General features: G+C 40.5%; 2 protein-coding genes across 6 annotated transcripts; one reads left to right on the plus strand and one right to left on the minus strand.

Annotated features, from left to right (window-relative positions):
* Nucleotides 1-982: 982 nt before the first annotated feature.
* On the minus strand, nucleotides 983-7,929 carry klhl22 (kelch-like family member 22). Of its 2 annotated transcripts, none has more exons than XM_071482265.1 (7): nucleotides 7,110-7,929; nucleotides 5,937-6,102; nucleotides 5,520-5,831; nucleotides 4,903-5,312; nucleotides 4,005-4,197; nucleotides 3,603-3,836; nucleotides 983-3,136 (listed from the first exon to the last, which is right to left on the minus strand). In XM_071482265.1, exons 1-7 carry the CDS (start codon nucleotides 7,355-7,357, stop codon nucleotides 2,795-2,797), a joined length of 1,905 nt encoding a protein of 634 aa, XP_071338366.1. In that variant the 5' UTR covers nucleotides 7,358-7,929; the 3' UTR covers nucleotides 983-2,794. The 2 variants fall into 2 exon arrangements, with proteins under 2 accessions (XP_071338366.1, XP_071338364.1); XM_071482263.1 differs by having other exon boundaries at nucleotides 5,508-5,831; nucleotides 7,110-7,919.
* Nucleotides 7,930-8,131: 202 nt separating this feature from the next.
* On the plus strand, nucleotides 8,132-23,029 carry npy8br (neuropeptide Y receptor Y8b). Of its 4 annotated transcripts, none has more exons than XM_071482268.1 (3): nucleotides 8,132-8,399; nucleotides 10,152-10,282; nucleotides 20,676-23,029. In XM_071482268.1, the coding sequence occupies exon 3, from the start codon at nucleotides 20,825-20,827 to the stop codon at nucleotides 21,926-21,928; it is 1,104 nt and encodes a 367-aa protein (XP_071338369.1). In that variant the 5' UTR covers nucleotides 8,132-8,399; nucleotides 10,152-10,282; nucleotides 20,676-20,824; the 3' UTR covers nucleotides 21,929-23,029. The 4 variants fall into 4 exon arrangements, with proteins under 4 accessions (XP_071338369.1, XP_071338370.1, XP_071338368.1 ...); XM_071482269.1 differs by having other exon boundaries at nucleotides 10,159-10,282; XM_071482267.1 differs by lacking the exons at nucleotides 8,132-8,399; nucleotides 10,152-10,282 and adding an exon at nucleotides 15,865-18,452.
* The last annotated feature ends 200 nt before the right edge of the window (nucleotides 23,030-23,229 follow it).

Genomic DNA, 23,229 nt, shown 5'->3' on the forward strand with positions numbered 1-23,229 from the left:
GGGGCACAATGCTTTTTGAGTACAGTGTATTTGGATAATTTAATAATGGTTCTGCGTTCTCAACAAATGTTTGAAGGTCAGAAAGAAGAACATGTTAAGGAACATTTTCTGAATAATGCAAATAGGTAAAATGGATTCTGCAGCTTTTTGAGGGACATTTCTGTTTCACTTGATTAAATGTTACCTCTTGATCTATTCACCATACATAGGTGACAATAAAATGTTGTGTACTGCATATGACTTGAGCAAATACACATATTGTCATATTTGTTGCTCTTGCTCAAAGATGTTCAGGAGGAATATTGTCTGTCACAGTGGGAAGGAGCCTTTTTGAGTCCAGATCTCTATTCACAGGTGACTTCCTTTGTTCTCTATTGACTTATTGCTTGAGTTTGGACCTCCTCCTCTCCTACACAGCAGGAGAAACGAGAATGAAAGCGAGCACTTAGTAAAATTCCCTTGACACACACGTCCACGACTCCACTGGGTTTAATCTGCATAGCTCCACATCAATGGGTAATTTGGGGCTTTTAATTGCTCTGATAATGGTCCAGCAAAGAGCACCAGATCGACCTGCACTCAGATGTCTGTAAAGGCTGCTGACGTGGTTAAGTGCATGACATATGTCTTAAGTATCCCCCAGGTGGTACTACAGCTTTAGAATGAAAAGACTGATGCATAAACACAGCAGATTGTTGATCCTGGGTGTGCAGTGCTGGTGTCAGCAGATCCAACCAGACAACTTGGCAGGGGCTGGCACAATAGTGTGAAACAGAGAAGGGTGGAGGGGCACTCACTTAGGGCTGGCAGGGGGTAACAGATGTAGATGAAACAGCCTCGGAGAGGAAAGCAGCAGTCAGCCTTCATAAAGCTGATGGAGTGCAGGGCCAAATGGAGAGGAACTGGTGGAGACTGGGTGGAATAAAGGGCACGAAGCACAACCACCAGTGAATAGTTCAAAGAAGAAAGACAATCATCTGCAGAGATTTTACATTACATTTATCAAACTGTGTTGAGTCACATAAAAAGACAGTGACATGAACCTTCATAAAGAATGGAGACATAATTTCTCAACCCCAACTAAGGCTATAGCAAGGATTTTAGTAATATTGAGGGTGTGACACAAAGCCCCAACCTCTACCAAAGATTAAAAAAAAAACAAAAAAACAAAAAAAAACTCATTCACAAATTCATTTCATTTATTTGGTTTGGTTAGATGTTCAATTATATTTTCTGCAATTCCTTAAACTGCTTATAAACTCTATGCAAAGTCTAAATGTTGTAAAATTCTGATGGAGAAATACTAAATTGTTGGTACAAAATACTAATACTAATACTACTAATACTAAATTGTTGGTCTAAAATTAGTCAAATTTTAAAGTAATACAATCTGCTTTATTAATACCCAACATGTGTTTTTCACAGAGGAATATAACTCCCCCTACTTTGCTAAAACCCCCAAATGCCCCTCAAAAGATTTCTGAGCACCTAACCTCAGTGATTATGGGAACTACAGCCCTGACCCCACTAATGTGCATGCATGACAAAAGCAATATCCTATGAGATACTTTTATTAAATTTAAGAACTTGTCTCATTAAAAGAGAACTAACTGTTGCATATGTTGTGTGACATACATTGCAGTCCTTAATCAGGCTCCCATTCTATGAAAAAGACAAATTGACTTGTTCCTGGAGTTTTTCAGCAAAAGAAATAAATGATGCATAATGGAGGAGGTGTCATTTCACATATTATCTGACTATATCAAAGAGGGAACTGAAGCAACAAACAGAAGCACGGAGCAAAGCTCAACTCAGCCAACAGAAATATTCTGCGACTACTGTTCATTGTGGTCTTTGGATTCTGCCATACAGTTTTAAAGATCAATGAAAGGATACGAAACATATTACCAGAATGGTTTGGTTTTCATTACACAAATATCAAGATTTTACACTCCTAACTAAATTACAGACATGGCAACATATTGTGAGATGAGGTCAACAACCTATAGCACCAGTGCTTCATCACTCAGTTACAAACATTGTTTTTTTTGTTTTTTTTACAACAAACTCTGATATCAGAAGCACGATACCTTAGGCTCATCTCCATCTGAACATACAGTGATAAACAAAAATACACTTACACTTAAGTGTAATCACAAAAAAGGCACAATGTTCAAATTCAATAGCTTAATGATTATTCAGTAGTATGGATACACTGATAACTCATTTGCAGTTCCTAGCAATAAACAGTAGCTGCTAGGCTGGAGACGAGAACTAAATCATATAAAAGAAAATCTTTACTTCTAAGAAATTCTCATTTTAGCTTACTATCTAAGTAATGACATTACAAAGGGTAACAGCTCCCTCTAAAACTCTGTAGTCTATACATACGCAGCTGAGACTACTCCACACTACCATTTTATTGCATAGCCTGTAATCTTCACTGCTTTATTTCGCTTGATGATAGGAAAGGTTTTCTCTCTGATAAACAACTCAGAAGCAGCTACAGTGACAGGAAATAATGAGGGATCAGTGCAGTAGCATTAGCATTCAAGCAGGCAGGGATTCATGGAGTATCTAAGATCATATCTGAGAACCAACAAAAAGTGTGCAAAGGTCCTGAATGACACTTTGGTTCAGAGGCACTCAAAGTGGTCGACATGCAAAAAGGACACGATGCTGCCGTAACCAGTGCCATAAAAAATATCCTCAAAGTGCTTAAAATTTAACATGCTGATTAAAAAAGTGCCACAGCAGTCTCCAGTGCACATAGATTCACTTCAACGCAACTGCTTCAGTCCTCACTATAGTCCTCTGAGTTGTCTATGTCCACGTCCTCCCATGAAGCCTTGGTGCGCTCCTCCCAGCTCCTGGCCTGGGCGATCAAAGCAGGGGGCATGAGAACCACGCAGGCAGCCAGGCCAGAGACACGCTCCTTAAACTCTGTCTCACTCTCCCACTCGTCTGTGTCGGTGTTGTACACGTGAACGTACTTCATCCTGTTGCCTTTGTCATGAGAGCGTCCACCCAGGATGTAGATGCGACTGTCGAGCACGGCTACACCGGGTTCTCCATGTCCAGCGGGGAGAGGGGTCATTAAAGACCAAGAGTTGGCTGTGGGGTCCAAGCATGCCACCTGAACAAAAAAAAAAAAAAAAAGGGGAGGAGAGGCACTAATTAATAAAGTGCTGCCCATAATAATAACCTCTGTCGAAAGATGTCTCTCTGGCTCTTACAGAGCCAATTTAATTAATTCAGTAAGTCAAATCCACTTGCCTTTTTAGCTCATGAAGGACTTCACCAGAATGTAAAATAAGGTTGGACTACAGAACATTTTCTGTGTTTAATTTAAATTAAAATTTTATAAGAGAAAGAGTGAGGAGAGATCAAAAAGTCAGACCAAAAAAGTAACATACTCATACAATAAACAAATAAAAAGGATAAAAAAACTGAAATATGTGATAATGCAGGAACACGTCTGTGTCAAAATTTGGGAAACAACATGAAAAACTGGTGTAGATCAGGCAACATTAAAAACTGTATGAAAGACTGTTTACAAGTGTAAAACACTTTAACACCACTGATGACTTATGACATTGCACCTTGAGGACATCACGCCGATATCCACGCTCATCATTGCTTCCCCCAATAACGTAGATGCGTCCGTTCACAGCAGCCATGCTGTGCCATGCCCGCTCCACTGGCCCGTCTGCACACGCTGTCCAGTGATTCGCCGCAGGGTCGAAACAGTAGGTCTCTCTGAGGTATGCCAGGCCTCTGCGCCCACAGGTTATATACATTTTCCCATCCATCACTGCTCCAGCATGGGCGTACACCTGAGGGGAAGGTTAGATTGGTATTAAAGGCATTTCAAGAAATGGGGAATACCTGGTACACAGCTGGGAAGTCCCATGAATGATACTCAGCTGAGTATGTAGCACCATCATGTGGATGTTACAGGTATTGCATGCATTTCCTCATCTTTCAGCTCTTAACTCTCATACCTCTCTCTTAAGGGGTGATACAAATTCCCACATGTTGGTGTGTGGATCATAGCGCTCCACTGAGTCCAGTTCATTACTGTAGTCCCGCCCTCCGATGGCATAAATATGGCCCCCCACTACACAAATGCAGTGGTCAGCATGCTGCTGCTGCAGAGGCTGGATGGAGCACCAGCTGTTGTGACGAGAGTCGTATCTGGGAGAAATGGACAATGTGTTAAAACAGCAAGGAAGAAATATGAAGCTAGAAATACAATCAGCAGAAAACAGATCTTTGCACAAAGTAGATCTGAGGTCAACTGAACTGTGAGTTCAGAAACAGAGAGAAATGACTGAAATCTGAATCTTAACTTAACAACATAACAATTTCCCGTGAGGGATTAATAAAGCATTTCTGATTCTGAAAAAAACAGATCAGTCTAGTAATTTTAATTAGGGAATGAATCACCACAAGCTCCATTTAGTAGCTGTTCTGGGCATTTGATCATATTCCATGATCTTCATCATTGTGGTATAAGTGATGATTTCAGTTGGAATGTTTTTTTTTTTGCATTTTGTTAAAAATTTAAATGATGATGTGATTTTTGTTGGGGATTGTACCAAACAAGCATGTTCCCTTACGTCTGGAGAACACGAGTTGGAGGCCAGGGCGTCTCTGTAGCTCCACAACACTTATGGTGCTGACGATGCACAAAAATGTTGTGACACATCTTTATCAAAAAAATTGCAGCTCCGGCAATGGCATTATATACTTGGCCATATTGCAATTTTGATTATATTTCAATGAATTGTGCAGCCCTTGTTTTGGTAGTTGTAGACTTGAGCATATCTCAATATGAACCAATCATGGTGTCAGGTCTGGGTTCTTTTGAACTGAACAAATCTTCTGATGGGATCTCACCTCCAGCAGCGAGTCTCTGCTTGAAATCCACTGGTGTTCTTGTCTCCTCCAATAAGATAAACAAAGTTGTTGAGCACAGCGATGCCCTGGTTGGACATTCGGGGCGCATGAGCTGCAGTGAGAGTCCTCCACTCCTGCCAGCTTGGGTGGAACACCTGGAACAACTGCTCGTTGTCTGTGAGGGAGCTGGAGGTGAACATCCCCCCGAAGCCCAATATACAGTGGAAGGTGGAGCGTGGCTGGGTGAGAGGAGTCTGCAGGACTGGCTGCCAGATCTCCTGCTCATGGTAACGCAAGGCAGCTGAAACTAAATCCTTCAGTGGACATTGGTTCAGTCTGCCATACAGTCTCTGCAACACTTGCTTCTCAATCAGGCAGAAACGCACAGCATCAAGCATTTTGAGATTATCCTTTGGGTCAGAGAGATAACAAATGACGGAAATGTTACGAAGGATGAGAGAGCTTGGACAAAGTGTGAGTAAAACTAGAACAAAGTAAGACTAAGCAGGCATATGATCAAAAACAGCGATTCCTTTCTTATTTCAGTAAATACAGTACTGTGTGTCTGATGGATATGGAGAAATGAGTACAAAATGCAGACACACCTCGGGACTGACCTGCAAATACACCTGGTCAGTTTCCACCTGCTCGGGGCTGTAGTGGTAGTGAAGTGCGGCCTCGTACACCTCGTTCTCACTGTTCACCTGAAGCTCCTCGCTGCTCAGTGCTCTGAAGACTTCATCTTGGGGGAGCTGTCTGTACACGTCAGTACGAGACAATGTCTGTATGTTCCTGAGCATGTAGGAGTGGATCCTGGCATTAAGCTGCTGCAGTCCATACAGATCAGCTAGATGATGCACTTCTAAAATGTTGCTCTCATCCAGCCAAGAGAAGAGGAAATCACAGCAGAAGTTGATGACGTTCTCGAGCTTTAAAACACAAAAGGACAAAGGACAAAGGTCAGTTTAAAAAAAAAAAAACCTAAAAACTAAACAACTTCATTTAGCCAAAAACAAGAGCAACAAACATCCTACCTGTACCAGTGTGGCAGCTATCAGGACTTCCTGAACACACTCCACGTCTAACTCAATCTCTGAGGTGTAGATGTAGTCAAGTATTTTCTTCATAGCCATGTAAGATACTCCATGGATTGGAATCTCCTTTTGCTGTGTCTCTCGAAGGCCTCCAGCAAACATCCCCCTGGTGGAAAAGAGTGACGCACTGTTGAGTCAACCTGGTGGCCCAGTGACGATAACATAATCCATAACATGAATTCTGCCAGATGCTTTTGCTGCTCAATATCCACCTCCCTTTTTCTGCAGGTTTCCTGTCATTTCTTACTATAAACTGTCTAATAAATACAAAATACCTTGAAAAAGGTTTATGTTAAGCAGACAATTCACCTTAAAGGAGAGGAATGCAATTAAAATGCTCCCAAAGCTGAGGTTTCTGTACCCATGACAAAATCTTCTTATGCTTTCAACCTAATCTGTGTTGAAGTAATTGAGCCTCAGTTGTTATTCCCCTCAACCACTGGTACAAAGCACATCCAACACGATGCAGCAAATGCATATGTGCAAAGGGACGTTGGTGCCTTGTCTTAACCTAATTTTGGTATCATAATGGGATTGCAAGGCTAGCTACTAAATGTAGGGCTCTGGTTTACCAGCACAATGCAAACCTCAGAGAAGCATCTTCTGACCAACTTCACGTTGTGTATGAAAGCTGAAGGTTCGTTTCAGTCATGGTATAAGCAGACAATTAAACACGAACTAGGCTGATGATCATATGAGAATGCTGATAAGCTGCAGAAAATGTACAAGAGAATTAACTTCGTTTTAATGGGACTCTACACCAAGCTGTCTGAGTCTTGTGACACAGGACTGAAGACACTTGCACTCACTGATTAGATTTTGCTGTTGTGTATGTAAATGGAAAACATGAATAAAATAAAACGAAATGTGTAAAACAGCTTCACTGGGACACATTTGGTAGCCTGGAGGACATTTGGTCATGGTCGGCATGTGAGCACTGTCTGTATAGAGCTGCTCCATCTGCTTTTAAGCGAGATTTGACTGGTATCTACGTGGATGGAAACAAAAAGTGAAAGTTGCAGAATGCCTCGCTGATGCCGTGACACAAATGAAGAGAAGAGATAAAACAGAAGAGAATTACGAAATGAAAGTGAAGTACCAATGACCTTTTACCTAAAATAATCGCAAGAGGCTGCCAGGAGTATACGGTGGGCTTGGATGGGTCGACCCTCCACCAGTAGCACCACATCAAACAGGATGCCACTTTGTCGGAGGGCCAGCAGGCCGTCCAGAAGGCTTCGGAAATGGGCCGAACTTCTGTAGGTCTGTCGGCCGGGACGGCCCGACGAGCCAGCGCGTCCTCCCATCGGACTCACTTCTCCATCCGCAGCCATGGCAAGATACCGACGTTCAGGCTTCATCGCTTTTATCTGTCCAGAGCTAACATCACTCTAAGTTTTCTTCACATACTTGTCAGGAACCCATGCCACCAGTGTAGTCGACATGCAGGGAAATAAACAGGAAGAGGAGGCTTGGCTTTACCGACTGCTGAAGGGTGGTTACGGTTGTTTTTTGCTAAGCTAGAACAAGTTACACAAGCCACAGCCTCGTCTATCCAGCAACAAGAAGGACGTGAAGCTAGAGCCTGTAGTTATATGTATCCGCCCTTCATCAAACTACTGCTACCTGCCACTACGCAGCCACACCGTCAGCTAATGTCAGGTTTAAACGGTGTCAGCTGGCGGTGCTAACAGCTGTTAGCCTGCTAGCTGGAGTAACGCAGAATAAAAACAGCGAGTCAGACTCTGAAGCCCTGAAACAAAACGACTGCCCCAAAATATCTTCGCGTTTGTCAGAAACAAACCGTCCTGCTTTAAGTGTCTGATCACAGTGACACCAGATCCGTTGTTATATCACCAGCACAGTCGCCTGATTTTTTGACAGATCAAAACAACTCTGTTTACTTTTTGGTGTCAGGCGATGAGCTCAAACCCCATTGGTCGTTGCTCTCGTATAGTCCCACCCAGTCTCGAAGAACGAGCCAATCAGAGACGTGCGTGACATGGGGGGGGGGGGGGTATGATATTTTTGGTTCGTCTTTTAAAAATCATCATGTGTTTCTAGTGTGTAGAATTGGCCATTTTATGATTTCTATCCTTTGTTTAGTTTCCGATTACTTACACCGATAAAGTCAGATTTCTAGGCAAATACATACTGAGATACTGTGACTCTCTCTGCCCGACACAAGAGGATGCTGTTTCCTTCTCAATCGTCTGTAAGATCATTTCTGAAGGCTCTCCGTGTGTCTGCAGTCTCTCTGCGTGCTGCACAAACATCCAAGCACCAGAGGTTGAAAGTAGTCCCAAGTACATTTTCTCTGTCTATACTTGACTAAGTATTGGATCTTTATTGAAGAGAGCAATTTGCATTTTTCTATTCCCCTGCAATTAGGGAAGTAAAGGGGTAAGTAATGTACTTTTTACCTCATTGCATTTCATCAACATCACCGGTTACTAGTTATCACACAGACTTATTAACTTCACAGCGAGTTAGGCTGAGGAACGCCTGAGCGAAATACATAAAGACAAATCATTAATAATCGCGCATGAATACTTCAACTTTTTTTTTTTTTAATGGCATTTTTTTTGTCATTAGTACTTTTACTCCAGATATTTAGATACAGTGGACAGATAGTACTGTACTTTTACAATGACTTGTAATGGAGTGCAATATGGTGTTGCTGCTGCAGGTATTTGAAAACACAAAATGGCAGTGAAAACACCTTTATCAAATGTTCATCTAAACAAGATATATATAGGCTATTGTATCGTTGTATTTGAATAACACATTTACATGCCACATTAAAATCATATATCATAATATCATTATAAGGAACAACTTTGATTTTCAGAGACTAAAATTACTTGTTATCATTCTATCCAACAGTTTGTCGTATTTATTATGTTTGTCCCCCCAATATTTGGTCTCCATCTGATCAAACACTTCCCAGATTGATTTGACTACATTTTGATAACTGCATGAGCTGCCAGATAGATTTCCTAAGGCAGGCTGTCATGATGCTCTTTTTATAAAATTGAAGCTTCCATATTGCTTAGGTTCACAATCTCATTAATCTTCTGTCGAGGTTTCAATTTGCATATATCATTTCCTGACATGAAGAGTAGAGATTTTTCCACCCGCAAAAAATACTGTTGGAATAATCCATCACTTGATTTATTTCCAGTCCAATATACGTTGCAGTGGCAAGCACAGAGAGAATTGACGAGGGAAAGCTCCCCTGGCTTTTTGTCTTGGGTGCAGAAATGCCCTTTTCACATAGAAAATCATAACTTTTTTTTTTTTTTTTTTTTTTTTTTGCTGTGACACATTGTCTGTATTTCATCATCTGGCTGAAGAAATGCCCTCCCATAATTCCTGCCAGTGAAAGAGACTAGTGCAGCTCCCTGAGTGGCAAACACACACATTACTGCACACATATTATAACCCCACTTAAGTTCACTTCTACAATATCAGGTTTTTGACAGCTAGATCTGCAACTATTATTTGATTAATTGATTAGTTGATTAGCAGGAAATCTATTCTGATGAACTGCTTAAATCAGTTTTTAGTGAAAATTACAGACATTTCCTATTTCCATATCTTGGTTCTATGCCATAGTAAAAAGATTATCTTTAGATTTTGGAAAGTCAATTGTCCAAAACAAGCAATTTTATGACCACCTTAGACTTTGGAAAAATGTTTCACTATTTTCGACATTTTATGGACCAAACCATTAATTGGTTAATTGAGAAAATCATATACAGATCAATCAATTATGAAAAGCCATAGTCACATCCTGTATTTTTCAATTATCTACACACTGACAGAAAAACTACAGTAGTGTTATAATGGCAACAATCATAACCAGACAAATATCTCTCATCAGTCACAGACAGTAACGGTGCTGATGGTACCTATATGGATTACTGTTTTTCCAGAAAGATAAATCTTGATTACTGACTTTAACTCTGGTTATATAATAATTATATAATTATTCAAATGTGATGTTATTTGCTAATTAGGCTGACATGATCACAGGTACACAATGAAAAGTGTAGTTGATAGGGCTGTGTTACAGTGCTCTTGTTGTGACGTCAGTCAATGTGAGAGACTGAAAACATGTTTTGTTTTTTTTTTTGTTGGACCTTCCTGGAGGTCACAGAGAGCTTGGTCTTGCTGTTCCTGAGACCAGAGCATTCCAGTACATTAGCAGCCTCTTATCCAAAAGGCTGTGCCGCAGGAACTCCAAAGGCCACAGGAAGAAATGAAAAACAAATGAAAATAAGGTGGGCTGAATTTACTGAATTAACTCTGACCTTGAGCTTTTAAAAGCCTCCCTGTTACACAAATCCTACAATTGCTAAAACGCTTGACCTTCATTCAAATAATTGCTGAAGGAGACCATCTTACTGTGCCATTACTGGCCATCCTATGACGTGGAGTTTGAGAGTAGTAAGGAGGGTTATGTGTGCTGTGGGTACAATGGGCTCTAACAAGGAATAGTGCAGTGCAGCAGGTTGCTGGAAAAACCTGAATATACCAGCCATGCTCCACAGCATGGCTTTTGCATCCTACATCTGATAAAAGAAGAAACCGGCAGACCAGAGGACAATAGGACTGATTAGTCTGGGACCGCAGAGCTCCAGTGGTGCCATTCATTCTGCTCGATCCCCATCTAACATGGTTTCCATACCAACTATCTGCCATATTTAGTGTGGCACAGGAGATTTGACCGGCAAAGTTTGGCAAAAAAAACAAACAAACCAAACAAAACAAAACAAAAAACAAAAAAACTGTAAACTTGCACACTTGACTTGAATCCTGGCTATATTTGACATTTGAAAGCTGACCCATACAGAAATTATACACATTTCCCTATATCAAGAGTGTTGCTATATATGTCATGTATAAGGGGCTATATTATTATCATATGTGTACATCCTCTGGATACATGAAGATATGAGTTTATAACATATATGAAATACCCAAAATAATATTTGTATATGTACATATATTGCAAACATCTTTATGATGACATTTTTTATAGTATTATAGTAACATGTTTGAATAATTTATACCAACAATATATATATTTAATTTATATATGCATGTTTATTAAAACAACATACATCTAAAAATTCTATGTGCTCATATATGCTTATCTTATCAATTTCTCATTTATATTAAACATGTCTATCTTCTCATTCTATGGTCTCAGACATTTGACATTATTGTATATAATATCAACATATATTGACAGGCTTTGGGATGGATATATAGTTATGTAACATATTTGTAAAATATAAGCATACATACATACATATGTAAAAGAATATATATATATATATATATAATAGTTCCAATTTCTAATAGGTTTCATATGTAATTTTTACATATGTGCTTTTATTTTATATGTACATATACTGTATGTCATATATGGAAATCCAATGTATGTACATATATTACATTTGGCCATGGGTGAAATCTTCATTAAACAGCCTTTTTGTCTACAATATTTGTAAAATTTTATGTGAGTAAAGCAGAACCTGTTGGCAGAGTGTGAAGAGTGCAAATCTTTTCAAAACCAGACAGATCAAGCAGGTATGGGAGCAGTGTGAAATGTCTTACATGTTCCCTGCTCTGTGATTCATAAATTGAATGGATGGGTGTAAAGTGACTGAGGTACGGTCCCAGCAGGTGCAATTTTGCTGTGGCTGTTCGGTTATTGTGAAGTGAGCAATCAATTCTCCTCTGCACCAGAATCCTGTAACACAACATCTTCCAGTATTGGTGTTTGACAGAGCCTGCCAACCGTCTTAAGATCAAAGCTACTGGATGATACATAATTCAAAAAATGATAGACAGTGGGGGTCATTCACACTGTCACAGGATTTCGACCGATCTACCTCATTATGTTTTGTTGTAATTGAATTGAATCATTTTGTGAGAAATTGCAATGGCACTCCACGATGTGATTTTCTGAAACAATGTAATTTTTTACTCCACACTCAATAAGGAGTCAGGCAAATTAAAATTACATGGAAAAATGCTAACATTTATTGTTTGGCTATAATGGCAACTCCCAAGTCAGCTACAGCAGTTACTCTTTCCTCCTTTCTCAGAGGTCAGAGTCATCTTTGGAAAAGGCTGGGAGATTACCCCACCTCACTGGGGACCTAGAGAAAACAAACCAATGTTACTGAAATATTTAAGCCTCCCAACAGTATGTGCTGCTCCACAGGAGCAGGAGCAGTTTTTGTTGATCTAAAGAGGGAAAACGGAAGTAAAATCACATTGTCACATGTTTTGTCCATTTGTTTCACATGCTTGTTCATCACTGCTCATTTAAAGATTGTAAAAGGCTGGACACAACTTTATAGCTTCCTGCTGAGAAAGACGGGGGGTTGGTCATCACTTATTTTTCTCACATGGCCCACACATGGTAGGAAACTGGCATTTCCCACTGGAAAAGATTTTACAAGACAGCAAGCAGGGACTTGATTGCACCAAATAGCTTGGCTGGACTGTGCTTTGACAGCTGCTCTGAAAGGAGAGATTTCATCTGCGACATGCACCGTTTGCCCACACTGCTAATGGAATATCAGAGGTGATGGAAATAGCTTTACGTCTGTAGTTTGACACGGACAAGAAACGATTAATGATTAATTTACATTTTGAAATGATTGCTTTACATTATGCTCACAAATGCATTCTCAGTTAACATTTAATATGAGATTTCATAAGCATTTCAGCAACATAGCCATGTACAGTAACCGTGGTAACGGCTGTCCATGCAATGAGGCCAAGTAGAATGGGACTGATGGTGGATCAAATTTTAATTGGGATAAAGCTACAATGGCCAAGAACCTGAGTGGGCGGTTGGTCATATCTGCCATGTGTCAGTGGATCTGGACTTATATTGAACAGGGCTTCTGGGGATCAATAGCAACTTGCTGTCCTTCCTCTATCACGTTATGCTGCCTCTGAATTCAGTTTTCAGCTCTTGCTATTGGGATGAGGGCTATTTTGGTGTGTGACATCCACCGTCTTATTTGCTGTGACAACGTTAGTGTAAACTCTGAATCATATGCCGACACCGAGGAACACTGAGGGAGAAGTGAGGCAGTAAAGAAAATTGTCTGCTGCTCACAGATGTGACCGGAGCTGAGCAGAATCTTAACGTGGCTTTAGAAAGCAGGAAGGACATGCAGAACATTTATATGAATTAAAGGAGGAGGGTCAGCAGGTCTAATGCACAATGGATTGATTCTACCTTTCGTTCTGCTAATGCAATTGTGTTTTAATAAACCCCAATCTCAGGCTCCTCTCTGGTCTATTTCTCTCTCTCTTCTCTCTCTCTGCTGCTGCTCTTTTCTCTTCTTCAAATCAGTTTATTCCACTATACTAAATGTAATTCTTGAAGTAGCACGCACTGACATTGAAATCAGTTTATTTTTAGCTTAGTTTCATTTCATGCTTGACAGACTTTATGCTCCAAAACTATAACACTAAGTTCCATGTTGGCCATGACTTGGACACATATTAGGAATGAATGTGGAGGAATTTGACACTGAGAATAGTTTGACATTTTGGAAATATGCATGACTAGATAAATAGATGAGAAGCTTGATACCACTCTCATCTCTGTAATGTAAATAAAGCTGCAACTTGGAGATGGTTAGCTTAGTCCAGCACAAAATTGGAACTATGGGACATAGGCTCTGTCCAGTGGTAATAAAATCTGTGTTCCAGCACATCTAACTTGATTACACACTAATTAAAATATTTATTCTGTTTATTTGGTACAAAAATATAACCAGTAGGTTTTTTTTTTTTAGTTGACTGTAAAGAACCAAGCTAGCTACATGGAGCAACATTAGCATTCATTCACAGTTGTGTTTACCATCTGATGAATGTAAGTCCTGTATAAACTTTTACCTCCATTATTGGTGTCCACCAACTACTGAAGGAAATATCTAGCTCTTTAGCTCTGCTATGTTCACCCACTAGTAGCTAACTTCATCCATCTGCTGCTTGGCATTGGAGAGATAGCATACAGTAGATTTATATGGGCTTCTTTTTGGCATCAGCTTACTGATGCAGACAATAACAAGGCTGAGAGGTGAGGTGAGAATGAACTAAAACAGTCAAGATGTAGGCTATAGAACCAAAACAATGAGCTGAAAGACACTAAAAAGCTATATAAAGCTGAGGGGGACTGCATGGCCACTCAATTTAATATTTACTTACTAACTGCTCACAGAGGATCAAAATAAAACAGTCCAAGTGAAAAGAGGACCTACAGAAGGAATATGTTGAAAAATGATTAGGTTTTACTGTAGGCCTATATGAACTGTGTTTTTCTATAATAGTCACCGGCGTTTGCTGCTCCTAAAAGTCACATTTTAACAGGAGAGCATCAGGGTGAGCTTATGTGTCAGATGTGATCTGTGCAACTGATGGGAGTTGTTTGTCATCCACGACTACCTGAGGCATTGTGGCATTTGTTCTTGGCTGGGGTTATTTACAGCCTCAGGGATTTATAGGACTGTGCTGCAGTGATGGTGTCAAGGATCACTTCCACTTGGTTCATGTAAAGGACTGTAATACTGCAGGGGAGATTGTCCTTCGCTCAATGAATTGCTTTCTGAGCACAGTGTGTACGGTTTCAGGGTTGCAATGACAGAGTTGAAGGCAAAAAATTGAGCCACTTGATCAATATGGTTTCTGTGTTCCAGTGTTTGATTTTCATCGACTCAAAAAGTTGACAAGATGGATTAGACCTCAGCCATATTCAGATTTTGTATTGTTGGCTGTCAGCTTTTCAAGACATCAAATTCCTGGAGTAATTTTACTGCTCTTATGAGGCGAGCACGGTGAACAATGACAGATCAAACGTCTAATTAAACAAAGAGTCATGATGGATTACATATATTTTCCTTTCTTGTATATTTCCCTACACTTTATTTCTTTTCTCTTCTTTCTTTCTTTCTTTCTTTCTTTCTTTCTGTCTTTGACATGAAAAACCCATCACATATCATCATACACAATATTGTTAAATATCAGAATACATATCACATACAACACGCATCACATACATTTACACACATACCCCAATAAAACATTGCAATTAAAAAAAAAGGTCAGTGTCACCCATTCTCAAAAGGTGCAAAGAGACTCTGACTGAAGGACAGTGAGGACAGCTTTTGATTGATTAGTGCAATTACGATATCCTCTGCCTCATACAATCTGCACATACGTGTATGCATAAGGTTCCTTATCACTGCCTGACATATGGTTATATTCATGCCAACCAATATATGACTAGCACTTAAAAATGTTGGCACAGAATCACATCCCCATGGCATTATGATTAGGGTTAGCAGCTGTAAATCTTTTCATACTGATCATTTTACACCATGAGCTGGAAACAGGAGCACACAGACACCCTGACCTCATTTTACAGTAACAGGTGAAATTTACATACAACTGTGGGACCCTGTCTTATAATTTATAATGGTGGCAATATATGAAAAAATATATAGTATATCATCATTATCTATATCTGATGTATCTCTCTTATCCATGACTTTGGAAAATATTTGACGTTACTGTTCACTGTGAGAACTCAGCGTAATTTTCTATCTCATTTACATGAGTTATTGTTACATAAGTATTTTTGGCCGTATATACTCATATTTATCAATGCTATTACTGTAAGACATGTTTTATCCTTCGTTATATGACTATCAGTCCTGAACTCATATAGTCAAGGAGAGAACCATACCAGCAACAGCAACAGCAAAAGGGGCAAGAGGAGTAATTCAGATGTTCGGCAGGAATGTGACACGAGTTTGTTCTTCATTCTGTTTTTTTTTTTTACTCACTGCATTGTTCCCTTTATAAACAATAAACCCTCAAACAAATTTTACTTACGCTTCTGCCATGATTTAATTTCACCTGCTCTACTCTCCATCAGTGTTAGATGTTTAAGAGGTTTCGTTCAAAGTTCATAAAACTATACAGTGATCAGCTCTCATGAAAACCATATTTAATTCAAGCATTACTCAAACATACTATATACATACTAGAGCTCAAATGCGCTAACATACTGTATTCTGAAATATGGTCATACACACAACATGTTGTGGTTACCTTTCCTATTAGGGTTTTACAGTTAACTGTTGTTTACATCTTTCTTTCCTTCTGTCTTTCTGTCTTCCTTTCTTTAACCTCGTTTTGAAGCACAGCTGAACAAAGTGTGAAGTTACAAAGAGCCACCATTTCTTTCTTTGTTCTGGCTGGCTGGTGTTCAAATCTATTTTGAAGCCCCACTGCATCACAGAGGATATTAAAAGTCTGTTAAAGTGAGAGTTTTTGTCAAGACAAATATATCACCAAAAAACAGGCTTTGCGCTTAAAAATACACACGAACAATCGCTCCCCAAATACTATTAAACATGGATATGGGGAGCTACAGCAGGGGAACAATTCATTGTTAATGGGGCAGACTACTTTATTGATTTACACTGCCAGCGACACATAAAACTATTAACCATTTTCCCACAAGAACAAGTTGTACAAATGCCTTATGTAATATGAGTCTCACTCTGAATCCAAATATGGCAATATTTGAATCAAGCTACATTATGTACTGTATTGTGTAAATGGTCACAGGATGGGAGTTTAAACAGCTGATAGCGTGTACCCAATGAAAGAACTCGCAAAGAGCGATCAAATATTTCATGTGACAGCAAGATAATGTTTCAAAAATGTTTGGAGTATGGCATCTGTTCTTGTTCCACCTTATCACCTGCGATGGAACAAAACTAATCTGCTTTCTGTTTATATACATGTGCTCCTCACCAGAAAGGCTAGTTTTAAAAACCATGTTCCCTTCTCCATGTGTCAGCATCCTTGAGCCCATCAACCTGCCACTTATCAGTGACATTAAACTGGTGGACACACTGTCAAAAAAACATTTCTTGTCACCATAGTGCTCAGTTGTCTAGACGTTTCAGACATACTCTTAGAAATGATTTCCTCTCTCCTCCTGTCAAAATAGACCAAAGAAAAATCAAAATGTGAGTGACAGCAGTGGAGATTGCACAAGGGGAGAGGTACAACATCCATTTGAAGTCCCAATATATTGAATAGCTGCATATTAGGGACAAAAAAAAAAAATCCTCCTGCAGTACAATTCAAGTTTTTCAGCATTCCTGCTTTTCTCCGACAAATATGTGCATAGATTAATCGTTTTGAGTGACACCCGTGTCTCTATGTCAAGTAAACACCCATGGAGCTGTTGTGGTTGGTGGCAAATCATTCCACTGTTCTGCCTCTCAGACAAACAGCTATTACTGTTCTCTCAAACAGCCTCCACTTGAAACAGGAGTGTGTGGGGACAGTGTGAAGAAGCAGTTAACAATCTGTTGCACAAGCAAGAGAGGTGCAAAAAACAGGTTTAAAATAGTTCTAGGTGTTATCTGCAGAGGGATCTGGACTGAGATTATAATCGTGACCATGTTTCGGTCAGATTGAATGCAGAAAAATTATACTGCAGGTGCAGAGAACATGTGACCTGGGTGGTCAGTTTTGGGTATCTTAATCAATTTCAGACATTTGAGACAACGTTTATCATCTTTATATATCAGTAAGTACCCATCAATATTCATTATTAAATGCTGGCAGCAAAATTTTTTTTTTTTTATGATTTATGCATCAAAGTGTTTTGGGTGACAAATTATACTTCAGAGAAACAGGAACACAAGATGAAGTCCTCTGTAACTGACACCCTGTGTTTATCTTCCTCAACAAACACATTATTCATAAGAGCTTCACAGACTCTCACAGGGTGTGAAAACTTAAAAAAAAAAGAAAAAAGTCACTGCCACTGATTCTGTTCATCCACAGCTAACATCCACAGAAAAAATGTTCCCCTTGTCGAAAGCAGGGCACAGTATAATACATTGCACATCTTACTGTGTATAGACATTATATAGCACCGCAGACAGCCCTATAGGAATTACTGCACTACAGTAATATCATACATCAGTATTATATTTCAGTGATATTTTAGCGATCTGGCATTTGGGAGGTATGAAACTTGCTCAGCTTGTCTCTTGCAACAGACTAAATAAAGTATGCCATGTCGCCCACTCACACGTTTCTGGGCTTTAGGTGGGTGAAACGGACCATGTGTGCAAATTTCAAATAAAACTGTTTCCCCATTGGCCCCCTCGTATGCGTGCGTGCCTCCGTGCGTGCGAGCCGGGGAGAATTGATTATGTAACGTGTTCATCCGCCGGTGTGTGAGGCGGGAGGTCGCTTTAAGAGATGTCCGCTCCCCTCCGTGCTCCCGGCAGGACGCCTCCTCGCGTCTCCTCCACCTAAAACTCTGCTGTGTCTCACCTGCTGCAGAGCAGCGCGCCAAGTCCCCAAAGAACGGACATTTCGGTAAGAACCGGTGGCCGATTTGACGGCTGGTTGAAACACGGCATATTGGGTTGTAGCCTAACAGTTGTTTTTTTTTGTTTGTTTTTTTTTTTGAGGGTGCTGGGTTACCTGAAAGTGAGAAATGAGATTTTCTTTAAGGGTCGGCAATGTTTGGTTTCTTTCATTCCCGAAGCTTAAATGACTCTAATATTTCAGTCTTGTGTTTCTTTGCAGGGTTTTAAGATGCGTATAGTGAGTTTTTATAGCCTGATCGTGCGTGCTGGTATGTGAGGCTATAGAAGCTGTTGTTGTGGGATTTCCAGTATCCCTTGCGAGATGTTTAGTGGTCATTCAGTGGGTCTTGAGGTGGAAATGAGTGAGGGGTCTCCCTTGGAGAGGAGAGCAGTGAGCACACATGGTGGCACACTGGAGGTCAGATGGAGTCTCCTGCTCCACCTGTCCGGAGCTGAGGAAGTCCACTTCACTGCGAGCAGACGCACAGCAGCAGACAGACAGTGGATCCAGGACAGCTGCAGAGACACTTAGACTACTCTCACACTTTGCTTCCCTTCTTGTGTTTTTCATCCGCCTGTGCGTGATGTCTGTAAGTATGTGGCTGTTTTTTTTGTGCCGTGGCAAATTGATTTAGTGAGGTGATTGAAGAGAGCTGATGGTAAAGGAGGGATCTAAAATCTTTTGAGACAAATCCCTACAAGCTATAATTTATTTGTCTGTTTTTTTTTCCACAGGGACTTAACAGTTCCTCTCATGTTGTGTATTTTTGATGTTTTTTTTCCAGGCTATTATGTGTAATCTTCAGATGATCAGTATAATTTATAATTGGTGTCATGTTAAATAATAATAATGCCCTTGGTAAATTTCCTTGTTCCACTGTTTGGTCTGTCCTCTACCAGCAGACACAACACAAAGCAATGCATCACTTTAAGTGTCCAATCTCTGCCATAGATAATCAGCATCAAGGCTGCAGCATTAACACGATGTGCAGGCCACATATCCCGAAAATCAGCCACTTTTACTCAGGTCGACATCCAGGAGTAGATGAATTATCCAGACACTGTGTAGTTCAAGTGGCCTTACCAAACTTAGTTCCATATACAAGTGTTTACTTTTGTTCATGACTACTCCGGCTTTGTTTGTGATTACCACAGATGAAACAACATTACTCCTTGTAATAGAGGCAGCCTCAAGCAATTAATGTCCTACCTGTCAGTGTTTATCATTGTTAAGGAGTTGTCAATTAAAAAAGACAAATCCTCTAAATCCTGCAGGTTTCATTCTGTTTACATAGCTGTGTTGCAAAACTAATTTCTTGGCAATTGAGCCGTGGGCAAAACATCTCAGTTAATCAGTACTGTTTTCACTGCTGCGTGCTCGCACGCACGCGCGTGTGCATCTATGCACACATCCACACAGTGTTCAGATGTTTTTGGTCTTGGTGTAATGAAAATGTGCTTCTGTTTTCCAGTACATTAATTTGTTAGACATCGTAAGGACCACACGTGCTTCAGAATCCAGGCAGCTATTCTGAGTATTCAGTGGCGATGAGCGCTGTCTGTTCCTTTATGGACAGAAACAGAATAAATTCCTGCTGTCAAAAGGGGAGAAAACAGTGAGAGGGAATGATTGTCTCTGAAGGAGCAGTCATTATCACCGTTATTGTGATGGAAATTCAAATCAGCGTGCCATTATAGTGATGCCACAAAGTCTGGATCTGTGCTGTTTTCTTGATGATATGCCATCAGTGTATCATTTATTCTTATAGCCTGTAGTCGAGGAGATAGACAATCTGCGCTCTGCCAACAGCCCCTTGATATTTGCATAGCCATATTAATTATTCCTTTCATAAATCTCTGTTTTTGTAATTTTGAATCCACTGCCAGTGTGTGCAAAGGTGAATTGGACCACTAAATGCATCTCAGCAACAGAAAGAAATTTGCGGCATTACATCCAGGAGAGCTGTGAATTTAAAATCACATCCTGCAGCAAGAGAATCACTTTGCCACACATCCTCATTTAAAAGAAGTTACAGTCTAATGATGAAATGAGCTTTTTCAGCAAGTGAAGGTCACTTTCTTTTCATGTTGCGGTTTCCATGGGAGTTACATTTCAAACTTAGTGATAACCAACCCCTTAAATATCTCAAAAGTTCATGATGTTAAAAACAAACTTTTAATGACTGGAAATGTGTTTAAGGTTACTAATTTACTTTTTCTTGTTTTTCAGGCAGAAAATGAAGACTTCTGTAAAGATTAGGGATGAAGGGAAGCTGTAAAAAATGCAAATATTATTCATGAAGTAATTACAGCAGGTGTGACCCAACAAATTAGTTTAATTAGTTCTCAGCCTTTGAAGTGAAGCCCAGGAAAACCACCATGGAGCATCAGCACAGCACCAACCACAACCAAGCCTTGTGGAAAGAGATACCGTGGGATTTCACAGACGATTGCTCACTTTCAGTGAGTGGCACCACTTTTCTCATTGTTGCTTACAGTACAGTTATGGCGGTGGGTCTCATTGGGAACTCCTGCCTGGTTTTTGTCATCACGAGGTACAAGGAGATGCGCAACGTCACCAACGTCTTCATCGTCAACTTGTCTTGCTCTGACATCCTCATGTGTATTGTTTGCCTGCCGGTCACCATTATCTACACTCTGATGGACCGCTGGATCCTTGGAGACACCCTCTGTAAGCTCACGCCCTTCATCCAGTGTATATCAGTTACTGTTTCCATCTTTTCCCTCGTCCTTATTGCCATGGAGCGCTACCAACTCATTGTCCACCCGACTGGATGGAAGCCCGTGGTGTGCCAGTCCTACTTGGCCGTGGCTGTCACCTGGATCGTGGCCTGCCTAATCTCAGTGCCTTTCCTCTCATACAGCGTACTTACCTTGCCTTTCCAGAACCTGAGCATGCCCTTCCCACTCAGTGATCACCTTGTCTGTATGGAGCAGTGGCCGTCAATTCAAGAACGCCGAGCTTACACCACCTCCCTGCTCATCTTCCAATACTTCCTTCCGCTCATCCTCATCATGGCCTGCTACATGCACATCTACCTGCGTCTGAGGAGGAGGAAGGACATGGTGGAGCGCGGCAGGAACACCACTCAAAAGAAAAACAAGGGCTCCACAAGGATCAACGCCATGTTAATCTCCATAGTGGTGGCAGTCACGCTCTCCTGGCTCCCTCTCAATGTCTTCAACACGGTGTTTGACTGGAACTATGAGGCCATCCCCTCCTGTAGCCACAATGTCATCTTCTCATTCTGCCACCTCACGGCCATGGCCTCCACCTGCATCAACCCCATCATCTACGGTTTCCTCAACAGCAATTTCCAGAAACACCTCAAATCCACTCTGTTGCGCTGTCGCTGCTGGGGGGTGGTAGAGAGGTATGAGACCGTCCCACTCTCCACTGTCAGCACGGAGGTCACCAAGGGGTCGATCTTGAGCAATGGATCTATTAGCATCAATACTTAAATGAAGCCTTTTCAGTAAAAGACAAAAAACTACTGGGGCCTCTCCAGCCCTCATTGTGTCATCCTTTAGAGCTTTTCTTGCTTCATTGCGTGCAAAAGCAGGGTTGACATTTACAAAGTTTTAAACCTCACAATTGCAGTCCGGAGGGAGCAGACTGAAGAGACTTAACCAATGGCGCGGTGTCCTCAATTCAGTACAAGTTCACATGTAAGAGGAAGTAGATAACAGAATGATGGTGCAAAGGTTGGACAAGTCTAAGTATTGTTGGGTGACAGAAGACACTTTACATGAGCACTTTTGCGACTGCAGTCTGAATCGTCTATTCCCCATGTGCTGCGGGCACACATGAATGAAGAGAAAGCATTTCCTCTCGTAAACAAATGTCATGTTTCCTTTCTCAAGTACTATCAGCTATTTTGGGTTTTGCTTTTCACACTTTTCCCTGCTGTAAATGTGAGCGATAGAATCACCGGAGAGTACTGAAAGGACAAAGGGTTTGGGGTTGTTTTGTTTTTTTTTCAGTTCTGCTGTTTTATGTTAATGCTATTGATGAAAATATTAAGGGATTGTGAACTGTGATGTGTTTGTGATAACTGGCAGAGTAGCTTATTACACCACCGAAGGAGAGAACATTAGTGCATTAAATGTGGCTCCAGGCGTTCATTCAGCCGATTTACTAGCATCATCTTAATGCATTTCTTATTACCTAAAATCACCACAAACGATGTAATGATCTTTAACAATGACCGTTGGCAAGAGCTATATACATTTCTGCTGTCTGCCAAGGTCTGCGTTCCATATACTGTGCGTGTATGCGGGATGGTTTTGTCATAAAATGTTACATACATCAACCGTATATCAAGTGCCATAAAACAAAATAAAAACGACAGTAATGGACTTTTCTAGAGCAGGGTTCTTCTGCTGTATGTAACATTACTAAATACATGTATGGCCTGTAAAAATGTGACACAGTAATAGTTTATGGTGTGGTCGGCAATAAAGAGCACTGTGTAGCATAGCAGATATCTCCTAGGAAACCTGTTGTTAGTCACTTCACTTTGTGGTATTGAACTGAATTAAAATATTTACTATCATCTTTAATTATAAAGTCTATGTTGTAATATTTGGTCTTGATGAGTCACCATCTTGCTTTTGTCCTTCAAATCTTGTGCTGCATTCATTTTTGTTTTGTTTGTTTGGCAGGCTTCATGTCCACCTTGCTGTCTGAGTCTGTGTTAAACCAGAATTGATTTTTCACTGTCACCGTGTAGGTCGTCCATCCACATCTCAGCTTTTAACCG

The sequence above is a fragment of the Trachinotus anak genome, unplaced genomic scaffold (genome assembly GCF_046630095.1).
Source record: "Trachinotus anak isolate AG129_WGS33_773 ecotype Australia unplaced genomic scaffold, CSIRO_AGI_Tana_v1 ptg000008l, whole genome shotgun sequence".
In the NCBI taxonomy this organism is placed as follows: domain Eukaryota; kingdom Metazoa; phylum Chordata; class Actinopteri; order Carangiformes; family Carangidae; genus Trachinotus; species Trachinotus anak.